The sequence below is a fragment of the Coregonus clupeaformis genome, chromosome 26 (genome assembly GCF_020615455.1).
Source record: "Coregonus clupeaformis isolate EN_2021a chromosome 26, ASM2061545v1, whole genome shotgun sequence".
Taxonomy (NCBI): domain Eukaryota; kingdom Metazoa; phylum Chordata; class Actinopteri; order Salmoniformes; family Salmonidae; genus Coregonus; species Coregonus clupeaformis.
In genome coordinates, this window is record NC_059217.1 from 38,752,173 (window position 1) to 38,767,720 (window position 15,548).

General features: G+C 40.5%; 1 protein-coding gene across 1 annotated transcript in view; it reads left to right on the forward strand.

The window, feature by feature from the left end:
* The first annotated feature begins 791 nt into the window (after positions 1-791).
* The window catches only part of LOC121540054 (solute carrier family 13 member 1-like), a 34,394-nt gene continuing 19,637 nt past the window's right edge, over positions 792-15,548 (forward strand). Inside the window, exons 1-3 of the mRNA XM_041848690.1 lie at positions 792-914; positions 5,698-5,826; positions 6,768-6,904. Coding sequence (XP_041704624.1) covers positions 792-914; positions 5,698-5,826; positions 6,768-6,904 — 389 coding nt within the window. The remainder of the gene's footprint in view (positions 915-5,697; positions 5,827-6,767; positions 6,905-15,548) is intronic.

The window sequence follows — 15,548 nt, forward strand, 5'->3', positions numbered from 1 at the left end:
AAAATCTTTGGAGGGTTGAAAGTCTGTGTTGCCCAGCGACAGCCCCAAAACATCACTGCTCTAGAGGAGATCTGCATGGAGGAATGGGCCAAAATACCAGCAACAGTGTGTGAAAACCTTGTGAAGACTTACAGAAAACGTTTGACCTGTGTTATTGCCAACAAAGGGTATATAACAAAGTATTGAGAAAATTTTGTTATTGACCAAATACTTATTTTCCACCATAATTTGCAAATAAATTCATTAAAAATCCTACAATGTGATTTTCTGGATTTTTTTTCCTCATTTTGTCTGTCATAGTTGACGTGTACCTATGATGAGAATTACAGGCCTCTCTCATCTTTTTAAGTGGGAGAATTTGCACAATTGGTGGCTGACTAAATACTTTTTTCCCCCACTGTACCTAGTTAAATAAAGGTTAAGTAAATTAATCAAATAAAATACATTTCAGCTTTATGTTTTTAATGAATTCGTTTAAAAAAATTGAAAAACATAATTCCATTTTGTCATTATGAGATATTGTGTGTAGGCCAGTGACAAAAAGTCTAAATGTAATCAATTTTAAATTCAGGCTGTAGCACAAAAAAACGTGGACAAAGTAAAGGGGTGTGAATACTTTCTGAAGGCACTGTACATTACTACACACAGGTCTCACATTTCTCTCAAGGCCCCACTCTGGGCATGCCCAGTGGCAGACCGTTAAACAATAAAGATTTATGGCCAAGTAGACAGGATAAGAGAGAGGTGAGTGCCTGAACAAATGCCTTGAGTCAATTCAACGCTCACCAGGGATGACTAAGCTGTTTGACATGATGAAGAGGTTTCTGAGAGTTGTCTGGAATTACCACAATCTCCTCATCATCATCCTCACCCCTCTGCTGCTGCTGCCTCTTCCACTGGTCATCCAAGGAAAGGTGAGGGAGAGCATACCCTTCTCTCACACACACACACACATTTTACATTTACATTTTAGTCATTTTGCAGACGCTCTTATCCAGAGCGACTTACAATTAGTGCATTCATTTTAAGACAGCAAGGTGAGACAACAACACGTCACAATCATATCAAAGTACATTTTCCCTCAAAGTATTTATCAGCAAAGTCAGTGCTAGTAGGAAAAGACTAGTTACTTTTATTTTTTGAGGGGAGCGTCGGGGCCTGTGAGAGTTGTCTAAGATACTCTTCAAAGAGGTAGAGTTTCAGACACACCACATACCCAGAACCGCATACACACCACATACCCAGAACCGCATACACACCACATTCCCAGGACAGGACAGACCATTTATACACCCACACAGAAAAGCCTTTCAGGTACAAATGTTGTTACATACTGTAGTCACCACACATTCTCATACTGTAACACTGACACATCCACAAACAAATGAATACATGCAGAGGTACAGAACATGTCAAGTTCCTCACAATTTATTGATTTATCTTTGTTTGTACTTGTATACGCAACTCAGGTTTTAGCTGCCATGTATACAAAATAAAACTAAACATGGAAAACCAGGCATGCATCGAAAACCAACAACACAAACATAATCATTTAATTCTACTGCATCTATTAAAGTATTTGTATTTTACAATGATTTGAACAAAAAACAGATTGAGTATACAAGTCATGTCTCGTCAGAAACAATAGCCCAGAAAAATGCGATATCATTATTGTGTACAGTAGCAACCAACTACATAATCCAGGACATTTGTCTCAGGGGTACTGAATGGTATTGACTGGCTCAAATTGATGTGAATTTCGAAATTAACCATTCCCAGGATATGGTTTGACCTGAACTGCTATTTTCTCAGTCTCTCTCTCCCACTTTCCACATGATATTTCAGGGCATTTCTTGATTCATATAGCCTAGCCTACAGTATATACACTGAGTGTACCAAACATAGGTTTAGCTGGTCTTTCCATGACATAGACTGACCAGGTGAATCCAGGTGAAAGCTATGATCCCTTATTGATGTCACCTGTTAAATTAACTTCAATCAGTGTAGATGAAGGGGAAGAGACAGGTTAAAGAATGATTTTTAAGCCTAAACAATTGAGATATAAATTGTGTACGTGTGCCATTCAGAGGGTGAATGGGCAAGACAAAAGATTTGTGTCTTTGAACCGGGTATGGTAGTAGATGCCAGGTGCACCGGTTTGAGTGTGTCAAGAACTGCAACGTTGCTGGGTTTTTTCACGCTCAACAGTTTACAGTGTGAATCAAGAATGGTCCACCACCCAAAGGACATCTGGCCAACTTGAGTCCATGCCCCGACGAATTGAGGCTGTTCCGAGGACAAAAGGTGGTGCAACTAATATTAATGTTCCTAACGTTTTGTACACTTACTGTATATAGGCTAAAGTAGGCTACAAAATAAACTTTCCAGTGACACTGACTCACCCAATGATGAAGATGAAGCCTAGGCTACTCACAGGTGATGGCCAATGTGCTCGTGCCAATAGCCTATCTCAATATAAGCTACTTTGTAAAACAGTGCTGTTTGCTCAGAATCGCTAAAAAGTTGTCGATAATTGTTTTGGGGGCTTCTACAGAAAGATTTGTCTTCTCTTTTCAGCAGTAGGCATTTGCTTTCCAAACGGTATGCCTACATTTTCTCAGGATTGTATTTCTCGGGATTGTATTCAGAAATTTGTGAAAGGCAAATTGACAGCCGCAACCAACCATATAATCCATAGATGGCAGTTCCCATTCAAGTCAGGACTGGCAGCCATTGCTAGTGTACCCATGAGTTTAACAGTCAAAGTGGCAGGGTTAGAGGTTCCAAAATCATTCTATGGATTATATGTCTATGGCCACAATGCAACAATTTGTTCTATATTTGGCATGCTCACTGCCCAAATTGCGGCCTTCACGACTGTAAGTGCATGTAATAAAACTTGATCTACAGCAATTGTTTTGAAGCTATTGATCCTCTGTGGCTAAATTATGCTGGAGTAGTATAATTTTGGGAATTTAAATAAATCATAATTTGGGCAAAATAAATCTTTATAATTGTTTCTACTTATCAGGGTGTGCTGCAGCACCTCCACCACACCTACGTTATTATTAATGATTTATTTTATTTTTTAAACCAATTTTCTCTCCAATTTCATGATATCCAATTGCGATCCAATTACAATCTTGTCTCATCGCAGCAACTCACCAACGGGCTTGGGAGAGTCATGCGTCCTCCGAAATATGACCCGCCAAACCGCGCTCCTGAACACCCGCTAGCTTAACCCGACACCAATGTCAGCCTGCAGGCTTCCGGCCCACCACAAGGAGTCGCTAGAGCGCAATGAGCCAAGTAAAGCCCCCCCAGCCAAACCCTCCCCTAACCCGGACGACACTGGGCCAATTATGCGCTGCCCTATGGGACTCCCGGTCATGGCCGGTTGTGACACAGCCTGGGAACGAACCCGGATCTGTAGTGACGCCTCAAGCACTGCGATGCAGTGCCTTAGACCGCTGCGCCACTCAGGAGGCCAGCACACCTATTTTCTGAAGCTATGGATTCTACTCATTTCCAGTTTTACAGCTAATTTTCTGCAATTCTACACATTTTGCCATGACTTATGCCATGTCAATTTGACATCTGAGTGAGAGTGACTAACAAAATCAATGGGGGCCCCCTGGAGGTCAGGGCTCCTGGGCATGTGCCCTGCGTGACCGGTCGGTAATTCGACCATGATTACTACAAGATAGCTGACTAGACTAATTTACCAATCAAAATTTTTTTTGCTGACATGGCATTGTTAATTTTGTCAACAATAACTATAACACAAAATACTTGTCAATGACCTATATTATTCCTGACAAAATGTATGGCTTGTATCCCAATCGACAAGGACGCAGCCTTTTGAGGCAGCATTTCTAGGCAGGACTTCAAAATTGGCATGTCCCAATCCCAAGGTACACTCAAATACTGTGGTGTAGTTAGCTTTACATTAAAGATTCAGACTTTGCTCGTTAATACCTAAACGTAACGTGCAAGAATGATATACATGACATATTCTGAATCAGCTGACAATAGCGAGCAAGCGGTGTCATATTTTCTTTTTGGAGTCGAAATGTAGCTAAAACGTAGCTCTCCTCTGCTGAGGGTCAAGGGACCGTTTTAAAACTGCAACGCTTACTTTTGCGTGTTAATGAAAAATGTCAATAGCTTCTCAACCACATGACATATCGCTCTCAAATCAATTTGACATTGTTTTGAGACCTCTTTTCTCGAATCCACAGCAATTAGTTTAGCTTTATTTTTACTTTATCAATTCATTTTAATTTCACTTTACTGAGAAATACTTCCTTAAAACGTAAATAGCTTGCACACCATAGGATTTACATGAATACAACCAACTGTTACTGGTTCAGGGACCTCGCCTGTCCAATCTATGGTGATTACTGTTGTATTTTCTTTACTTTGGCTATTTTTATTAATTTCATTTCATTATATGTCCAAAATACTTGCTTAAAACTTCAATAACTTCGACCCGTAAGGACTTTCATGAATAAAACCAACTGTTATTAGTTCAGGGACCTTGTCTGTACAATCTACAAATATTGTTTCACTTTGCTGTTTTCTATGAAATTGAATGGACTTTAAATTAAAAACAAGCTTTTTGTGCATATGGAACATTTCTGGGTTATTTTATTTCAGCTTATGAAACATGGGACCAACACTTTACATGTTGCGTTTATGTTTTTGTTCAATATAGTTAGAATGCATCATATCACCTTTCAATATTAGTTATCAACTAATATAAAACCATGTTATCCTGAACATGCAGTGTCATTTAATAATATGCAGACATGACGTATGGAGCGGCAGGTAGCTTAGTGGTTAAGAGCGTTGTGCCAGTATCCGAAAGTTCGCTGGTTCTAATCCCCGGGCCGACTAGGTGAAAAAGTCTGTCGATGTGCCCTTGAGCAAGGCACTTAACCCTAATTGCTCCTGTAAGTCGCTCTGGATAAGAGCGTCTGCTAAATGACTAAAATGTAATTAATCACAATGTAAGCCTATCATAGAAAAAACATTGGCAGCTCTAATGCAATATTAGCTTCACAGTGAAACACCACTATTCTGGTTATTAATCATTCTTAAACAGTCAGTAAAATGGCTTATTTAGCCATCTCAAAAAATCTTATCCTGTATCATGCATGCAAGTCTGTCCACAACGATGGAGCTGCAGACCAAGCAATATGCGAGAGGAGGACCCTATACCGTAGGATAATTATTCTGGTCGGTGTCAACTTAATTCATGAACAGGTACTGAGGAGATCAATTCTGTTACTTGTTATTCGTGTCAGATATTTCAATTTTGGGATAGTTGTTCACTAAATTGCTAGCACTAGTTGCTCAAACTGCTACAGTGGCTACAACGTAAACAAACGTCTCCCGCTCAGTGGAATGCGAATGTGTTGTCACGTGATGCTGCCTTTGAATCCCGTCCCAAATGCCTTTGGAGGCAGGTAGGCAGCTGCCTTTGGATTGGGACACACACAGCCTATGATGATAATGAGACACCCTGGGAAAAAACAAGAACTATTACAAATTACTTTTCATTTTAGTTGACGAAAATGGGACGAGACAACAATTCCACGTGAGACTAATGGATATTTAATTTGACATGAAGCTCATTTTCATATTTCCTTCCAATCCTAAACATGTTGTTTCTTTCCTTTTGCCCTCTTCTAGGTGTCAGAATGTTCGTTCGTACTGTGTGTCATGGCAGTGTACTGGCTGACAGAAGCCCTGCCGCTGGCAGCCACAGCTCTACTCCCAGCCTTGCTCTTCCCTCTCTTTGGCATCATGAAGTCCTCTCAGGTGAACATTGCACAATTTTATTGTATTTAATTATGTGTGTGTAACTACTATAAATTGTATTGAAAATCAGCAAATATTGAGATGCATGGATTTTCCAGGAAGCCGGCGTTACGTAACCTGGCTGCTCTCCATCTCGCTTTCATGTTTGATAAAACATATCTGATAAAACTCTCTTCTGGTTTGATTAACAAATCCATAAATTGATAAATGCAGGAGCATTTATTACATTATAATCATATCACAGTCAGCTCCTAACTCCTTATGCCTCGTTCACGTCATGTTGGAAACTCGGAAATGTCCAACTTGCTAACCTAGGCGGAAGAGTCGGATCCCGAGATTCCCACTTGGGAGGTACCAGAATCAACCAATAGGAAGCTCTACACAAATAACTTACATTCATTTTAATTTGGAGGACCCGAGTTTCAGACATGACGTGAACGCGGCATTAGCATATTTATTATCTATTTATTATTAACAATCTCAGTGCCTGGCACTGTATGGTTTTAATGGCTTGGCAAAATGAAACAGACGGCATAATGTTCTTTCCTTCCTTCCTAGACAAATAAAAAGTCAGTATTGTTTGTGAAATGTCCTCTTAACAAGTTGATAGGTGTCAAAATGGACTGCTTATCATGAAATGTCCTCTTAACAAGTTGATAGGTGTCAAAATGGACTGCTTATCATGAAATGTCCTCTTAACAAGTTGATAGGTGTCAAAATGGACTGCTTATCATGAAATGTCCTCTTAACAAGTTGATAGGTGTGAAAATGGACTACTTATCATGAAATGTCCTCTTAACAAGTTGATAGGTGTCAAAATGGACTGCTTATCATGAAAATGTCAAATCTGACAGCTTTATTGGCATATTGATCGACATGTCTAAGATCTTCCACCTCTCTGTTTTCCTGCTGTTCTCCCTCCATCTCTCTCTCATGTCCAGGTGGCTGGGGTGTACTTCAAAGACTTTCACCTGCTGTTGATTGGGGTCATCTGCCTGGCAACGTCTATAGAGAAGTGGGGTCTCCACCGGAGGATATCACTGAGGCTGGTCTCTCTGGTCGGTGTCAATCCTGGATGGTGAGAACTTTCTCTCTGCCGGCCCCTCTCTCATTTACATTTACATTTACGTCATTTAGCAGACGCTCTTATCCAGAGCGACTTACAAATAGATCCTCTGTTCCAGGCCTCATTTGCAGATGTGTGGCTACAATGACAGGTGACACGCACTGAAAGCGGAAGGAGGGAGAGCTTGTTTGTTGTTTTTAAAGTCTCTGAAAAAGTGTTATATTGAAAAAGTTATTAGCTACCTATTGACTTTGGATCCAGCAACGTGGTTAGCCTCAGTTGCTGGGACCGCTACTATCCGTCCAGGGATCCTGCCAACCAAAAGTCTGAAGAGCTGCTTTCCGTAGCTAGTTACCAGCTAAGCTAGCTGCTATCAAGCTAGGAAAGTTTCCAGGAATGTTTCCTGAAAGCTTGAACACAGCCCACGACGCGGTTAGCCCTTTTGGCTGGGACCACGGATTGTCCCAGGCTTGTGGCTGTCTAAATCCCTGCTGTTTGTTGCTGTTTCCATCTGCCCTGCAACCTGCCCTGTCTGGAAGTGAGTGGAGTACCAGCGTTAGCCTACGTTGCTACCATGACATCCAAAACCAAAGCCAGTTGGAGTAACGGAGAGGACAGTGTTTCTCTATCACAGGTGAAGGATCTTTTAAACAAAGAAAAAGGGTTCTACAAGCAGTTGTTATAACAACAGGAAAATAGCTTCAAGAGCTTTGTCCAAATACAACTAACAAAATAATGCACGATCTGACCAGAGAGGTCCAGGATCTTAAGAACAGTTTGCAGAGGTATATGTCCTGAAAGAGACTTGCAGCAATATGACAACAAACTATAAGTCCACGCAAGATGACCTCAGCACAGTCAGTGAATCATTATTAACAATGACTGGGAAAACAGACTAGAGGGACAATCAAGGAAGAATAACATTGTTGTGGATGGCATACCAGAGTCTTCACATGAGAACTAGGCCGAGTCTAAGGAGAAAGTAAGATAAATGGTCACTGAAAAGCTGCAGATGGATAATAGGAAGATTGAGGTGGATTGTGCCCACAGGTCTGGAAAACCTGTAACCAGCCCAGGTGACATACCTAGGCCAATAGTGGTCAAGTTCCTAAGGTTTAAGGACAAGATGGCTGTTCTGGAGCGAGCCAAGAACTTGAGAGGAAACATATTCTTTAACGAGGACTACTCGGAAGCTGTGCGCCAGATGCGGAAAGAACTTATCCAAGCCATGAAAGCTGCCAGAGAGCGTGGGGACATTGCTTACATCCGCTAGGACAGGCAAACTGGCCGAGTGCATATACCCAAACTAGTGTGCTACATACTTAAACTGCATACTATTTACTCATCGTCGCATACTATTTAGCATGTACCATTTAGTAAAAAGCAGTAGCGGCTCCTGATTGGCTGAGTAGGTGGGGTGGGGCAGAGTGGATTTTTTTCTCCAAATTCAACAGACATGCATCGCATTAACCAGCCTGATAATAGCTCATTTACAATTTGATTCATTTCTTTAAACTCTAAATAGAACAGGAATGTAGTTATAGGCATACTCAGGCTGGTTATAGGCAGACTATCACATTCAACCTATAATTTGAGCCGGATTCTGCAGGAACAGGATCCGGCACCTCTCCGTTTTGGACTGTTTCGTTACGGAACCTATTTGGCTAGATCCGGTACTATTTTTTGCAATGTAAAAATTATAATAAAAGCGATCGAAGTTCATTCAAGTTGCCTCTTCGTTAATTCTTCTCTCGAGTTGATTCTGGTTGTGTCGGGCTTATGGTTTGCGCAACATTGCAACTTGTGTGAGAAGCGAGATTGTATCTCTCACAGAACTAGAGTGAGATTCACTTTCTATGATCCCTCTCTCCTCTGATAGACATGAGATTGCAATTCATCTCTCCAGTGTTGCACTTCATCATTTATTTCCTTATAGAATCATAGCCGCGTGAAGGGCTCTGGAGGAGCTGCAGCAACCCTGATCAATTGAAATAAATTTGCCAAAGTTATAGAATTACTGCGGTCTAATCAGAAAGAAATGAAATAATTCAGAATAGCCTTCTACACCATGAAGGCCTATAATTTGGCCACAGACGATCAATGCCTTCTTTTAAAAAACAGCCTAGCTGGATTGTGTGTAGCCCAATAACAAGGCATGGCCTACAGTCAGGAACGCGCAGTAAATTGGTCAGTGAACAGCATGCAGACAAAACAGGCCTTTCCCAATATTTCAAATACAATCGCGGGAAAATACAGGTTGGAAAGCAAATGGCTCCTGCTGAAAAGAGAAGACTGTAATCTGTGATGTAGGCTACCAAAATATTTGACCAACTTCCAAATGTTGTTTCACAAAGTAAGAGATATAGGCTTTGGCACGAACGCATCGGCCATCACCGGTGAGTGAGCTGCACATCATTGGGTGGGTCAGTGAAACTGGAAAGCATTTTTAGGACTACAATTTCATACTCATATTGTAGCCTACAATATGTGTCTCCACATACCTAGGCCTAGGCTATTGATGGATTAAAGACAAGGTCGTTTTGATTGATCTCAGATTCTCAGTTTTTCAGTGTCAAAGTAGCCTGCCATTTCGATCATTTGTGCGGTATTAAAAAAATATTCTGCAAAAGTCTCCAGTCATGTAAAATGATGCAGAATTGCATGAAATCCGTTTATAAAAGGCCACATTTTTCCCAGATCCTAGGCTACTAAAGATGTTTCCCATGTGTGCAACTTCTGTAATCTCCTATACTGCTCTATGCCACTACGCAAATGCGATGATATGCATGCAATGCTTTATCATAAAGGTGTTTTTTTTTTTTATGCGTTCAGGTACCTCGGAACTCCCCAGGTCAACCCCTCTCAGCTCACACTGCCTATACCATAGGAGACTATTTAGCCCATCAATCCTATTTAAAAAGGACTGAAGACAGAAACTGAATTTGGTTCCATTTCAACATATTTATAAGTGAACCAAAAGTGCTCTAACATATATAAATTAAATCAAATAGTCTATTACACACACCAAAACTTTTCAAATGTTCAAATCAAAAGGCTATTGCACAGAAGAATTTGGACAGTCGGTTGCATCGCAAATTCAGAACCGCTGGACAGCAACATAAACTAAAGCACTGATAATTGGAAACGAGATCAGAAGGCTTGATCCATAAATTAAATAATTAAATAGGTAACCTAACCTAATAAACTAAAACAATCCATATGTTCAAATCAAAAGGCCTGATTAACATGACATCAATAACGCAGCCACATCCTGAGTCCCTTGTGCCGACACATTCAGAAATCAAAAGATGGTTTAGTATTTACACTGAACAAAAATATAAAACGCAACATGCAACAATTTCAAAGATTTTACTGAGTTACAGTTCATATAAGGAAATCAGTCAAGTAAAATAAATTAATTAGGCGCTAATCTATGGATTTCACATGACTGTGAATACAGATAAGCATCTGTTGGTCACAGATACCTTAAAAAATGAAAGGTAGGGGCGTGGCGCGTGGATTAGAAAGCCAGTCAGTATCTGGTGTGACCACCATTTGCCTCATGCAGCGCAACACATCTCCTTCGCATAGAGTTGATCAGGCTGTTGATTGTGGCCTGTGGAATGTTGTCCCACTCTTCAATAGCTGTGTGAAGTTGCTGGATATTGGCGTGAACTGGAAAACGCCATCGTACACGTCGATCCAGAGCATCCCAAACATGCTCAATGGGTGACTTGTCTGGTGAGTATGCAGGCCATGGAAGAACTGGGACATTTTCAGCTTCCAGGAATTGTGTACAGATCCTTGCGACATGGGGCTGTGCATTATCATGCTGTGAGGTGATGGCGGCAGATGAATGGCACGACAGTGGGCCTCAGGATCTCGTCACAGTATCTGTGCATTCAAATTGCCATCGATAAAATGCAATTGTGTTCATTGTCAGTAGCTTATGCTTGCCCATACCATAACCCCACCGCCACCATGGGGCACTCTGTTCACAACATTGACATCAGCAAACCGCTCACCCACATGATGCCAAATACGCCTTCTGCCATCTGCCCGGTACAGTTGAAACCGGGATTCATGCATGAAGAGCACACTTCTCCAGCGTGCCAGAAGCCATCGAAGGTGACCATTTTGAAGTTGGTTATGACTCTGAACTGCAGTCAGATCAAGACCCTGGTGAGGACGACTAGCACGCAGATGAGCATCCCTGAGACCATTTCTGACAGTTTGTGCAGAAATTATTTGGTTGTGCAAACCCACAGTTTCATCAGCTGTCCGTGTGGCTGGTCTCAGACGATCCTGCAGGTGAAGAAGCCGGATGTGGAGGTCCTGGGCTGGCGTGGTTACACCTGGTCTGTGGTTGTGAGGCCGGTTGGACATACTGCCAAATTCTCTAAAATGATTTTGGTGGCGGCTTATGGTAGAGAAATGAACATTAAATTACCTGGCAACAGCTCTGGTGGACATTCCTGCAGTCAGCATACCAATTGCATGCTCCCTCAAAACTTGAGACATCTGTGGCATTGTGTTGTGTGACAAAACTGCACATTTTAGAGTGGCCTTTTATTGTGACCAGTACAAGGTGCATCTGTGTAATGGTCATGCTGTTTAATCAGCTTCTTGATATGTCACACCTGTCAGGTGGATAGATTATCTTGGCAAAGGAGAAATGCTCACTAACAGGTGTGTAAACAAATTTGTGCCAAAAAATTTAGAGAAATAAGGTTTTTGTTAGCATGGAACATTTCTGGGATCTTTTAATTCATCTCATGAAACATGGGACCAACACTTTACATGTTGCATTTATGTTTTTGTTCAGTATAGTCTAAAAACTCTGCCAAAAGCCAAGAGAACAAGAAACACTTTTCAGTGAGATAACAGAAATCCACTTTGGGTAAAACAATATAAAAATATTTGCCAAGATTTTAAGGAGAACTTAGTCTACATTTGAACACCACCGCAGGAGCTTCGGGCATCTTCCCAATTAAGTAGCTTAGTTTTGTTGTTTGGCTACTTGAAGAGAATTAGGGCCCATCACTCGCAGCCCACCTCTTCCAATGCATTGTGGAAAAGTGTGCATTGAATTCTACTAGATGAAGAGCCAAAATTAGTATACTATTAAACATTTTACTTTTGCATACCGAGATTGCATCATGCGTGATTGCGTGGTTTCCCGCTATTCGTTGATTTCGGTAGCGCATCCCCATATTTAATTGATCAGCTGTTGTTGTCAAAGCCGAAATGAGTATGACATCCTGGCATTTAAAGTATACTCGATTTTCAAAATGTCGCATACTATTAAACTAAATTAATTCGCATACTCAAACGGCCTACTATTTAGGACGCAAGTCTGGGTATTCGGACACGGCCACTGTCCACCCTCCTTCCCAAAAGACTGGGAGGAGTGAGAAAGCCTAGCTTCCGGGTCAGTAGCTTCATCCCCACATCATACACACACACACACACACACACACACACTCATTGAATGACTCTCAGCAAAACAATGTTCTTGTCATGATCAGCTTAATATTGCAGATAGATTGTAACTTCCATCAATGTAATTGTCTGTATCACTTCCAATCCCCCATGTTTTTTATATATATACTCCCCTTTATTACTTTTCAACCCCGCCATCCTTTCCCTACTTGGGGTAAATTAGTGAACAACAATGCTTAGGCCTCTACTTCCAGCTTATACTTACTATCTACATTTTATGGACACAGTCAATTTTACAATAATTATATTTTGTTTGTTTTTTCTCCTGAACTTCTTCTACTCTCAACCTCTCCGATCATTTTCATGATGTCCATCCGGTTTGCTTCTATATGCCATATCTTTCTAACTGTGCTCTTTCCCAAAAGCTCCCAACATACAACCTATATACTTATTATGGACACAGTATGCTTACATTATTAGTTATCTTGTTATTATTTGTTGTTAGTTGTTATTATCAATAACTTGCTAAAATCAGATAACATTCATATGTTGGCCATCTCTGAGACTTACATAATTCCTTTGATCATACAGCAGTAGCAACACAGGGATATAACATCTACAGAAGAGACAGGAATGCCTACGGTGGAGGTGTCGTGGTTGCATGTTCACTTGCCTCATCTAAAGCCTCTTCTTTTGAGTTGCTGCTATAGGCCACCAAGTGCTAACATTTTCTGGATACTATGTGTGCAATGCTTGATAATGTGTGCAATGTTAAGAGGTCTATTTTCTGGGTGACCTGAATATAGAATGGTTTTCATCAAGCTGTCCGCTCAAGAGGGAACTGTTCACTAACCAGTGCCTGTAATCTGGTTCAGGTTATTAATCAACCTACCAGGGTGTTTACAAACAGTACAGGAACTATATCATCAACATGTATTGATCACATGTTTACCAATGCTGCAGAACTCCGCTCTAAAACTGTATACATACCTATTGGATGTAATGACCATAATATAGTAGCCATATCTAGAAAAGCCAAAGTTCCAAAGGTCGGGCTTAAAATATCATACAAAACGTTTTTTGTACTGATTCCTATGTTGAAGATAAAAAACATATTTGGTCTGATGTGTGTAATGAGGAGCATCCAGATGCTGCACGTGATGCATTTATGAAATAGTTTCTTCCAGTTATTGATAACCATGCACCTATTAAGAAACTGACTGTTAGAACTGTTAAGGCCCTGTGGATTGATGAGGAATTGAAAACTGTTTGGTTGAGAGGGAGGAGGCAGAAGGAGTGGTGAATAAGTCTGGCTGCACATCAGATTGGCAGATTTACTGTAAATTGAGAAAATAAGAAATGGTATTATGAAACTAAGATAAATTACAAAGTATTATGGAAAAAAAGCTTTGGAATACTTTAAATGAAATTGTGGGCAAAGAATCCATCTTTTATTGAATCAGATGGTTACTTTATTAAAAAACCTTTTGATGTTGCCAATTACCTTAATTACTATTTCATTAGCAAAGTAGGCAAACTTAAGCATGAAATGCCCACAAACTGTGAGCCTTCATATTCATGCAGAAAATACAAAATAATGAAAGAAAAGCATTGTAATTTTGAATTCTGTAAAGTTTGTGTGGGTGAGGTGGAAAAATTATTGTTGTCCATCCATAATGAGAAACCACCTGCTATTGACAACTTAGATGGAAAGCTACTGAGGATGGTAGCGGACTATATTGCCACTCCTATTTGTCATTCTGCTACCAAAGAATGGTAAAGAACCCTTTACTTGTTTTAACAGCCGACCAATCAGCTTGCTGCAGATTCTTAAACTTTGGGAAAACATTTTGTTTGACCAGATAAAATGCTATTTCTCTGTAAACTAATTAACAACAGACTTTCAACGTGCTTATTAAGAAGGGCACTCAACATGTACTGCACTGACACTAATGATTGATTGAAAGAAATTGATCAAAAGATTGTGGGTGCTGTACTGTTAGATTTTAGTGCAGCCTTTGATATTATTGACCATAACCTGTTGTTGAAAAAAACGTACAGTATGGGTTTTGGCTTTTCAGCCATATCATGGATTTAGAGCCATCTATCTAATAGAACACAGAGGGCTTTAATGGAAGCTTATCTAATGTTAAACATGTAAAGTGTGGTGTACCACAGGGCAGCTCTCTTGGCCAACTGCCCTTTTTCTATTTTTACTAATGACCTGCCACTGGCATTAAACAAAGCCTGTGTGTTCATATATGCCGATGATTCAACCCTATAGCCTAAACAACCCCTGCAACCCTAAACAAAGATTTGCAGTCAGTTTAGAATGGGTAGCCTGTGATAAGCTAGTCCTGAACATCTCTAAAACTAAGAGCATTGTATTTGGTACAAATCATTCTCTAAGATCTAGACCTCAGTTGAATCTGATAATGAATAATGTGGCTGTTGAGCAAGTTGAAGATACTAAATTACTTGGTATTACCCATCCCCCCCCGCATATCAGATCACACCTCCATTCTACTCCTCCCTTCCTATTGGCAGAAACTTCAAACAGGAAGTACCCGTGGTAAGGACTGTTCAACGTTGATCTAACCAATCGGAATCTATGCTTCAAAATATATATGCGTTCTGGGTTGCCTCTGAGAATAACATTGACGTATACACTGACTCGGTGACCAAGTTAATCCGGAAGTGCATAGAGAATGTTGTTCCCACTGTGACGATTAGAACTTATCCAAAATCTGTGGATAGATGGCAGCATTCACAAAAAACTGAAAGTGCGAACCACCGCATTTAACCATGGCAAGGTGACTGGGAACATGGACGAGTACAAACAGTCCAGCTATGCCCTCCGTATGGCATCAAACAGGCAAAACGTCAGTACAGAGACAAAGTGGAGTCGCAATTCAACGGATAAGACACAAGACATACAGTGTATTCAGAAAGTATTCAGACGTAAAAGAGTTGAAAGCGAGTCTTCAAATGAGTGACGAAAAAGCTTTGGTAATGGAGAAAGAAACCAAAAAATTAAAAGTGACAGTCTCTAAGATGGAAACGGATGTTAGGGAACTTAAAAAGGAGAACAACCTTCTGAGAGAAGCCTTACTAGACATCCAAACTAGATCGATGAGAGAAAATCTAGTACTTACGGGTATTCAGGAAAAGGAGGGAGAAATAACAGAGAATATTATGAAGGACTTCCTGCATA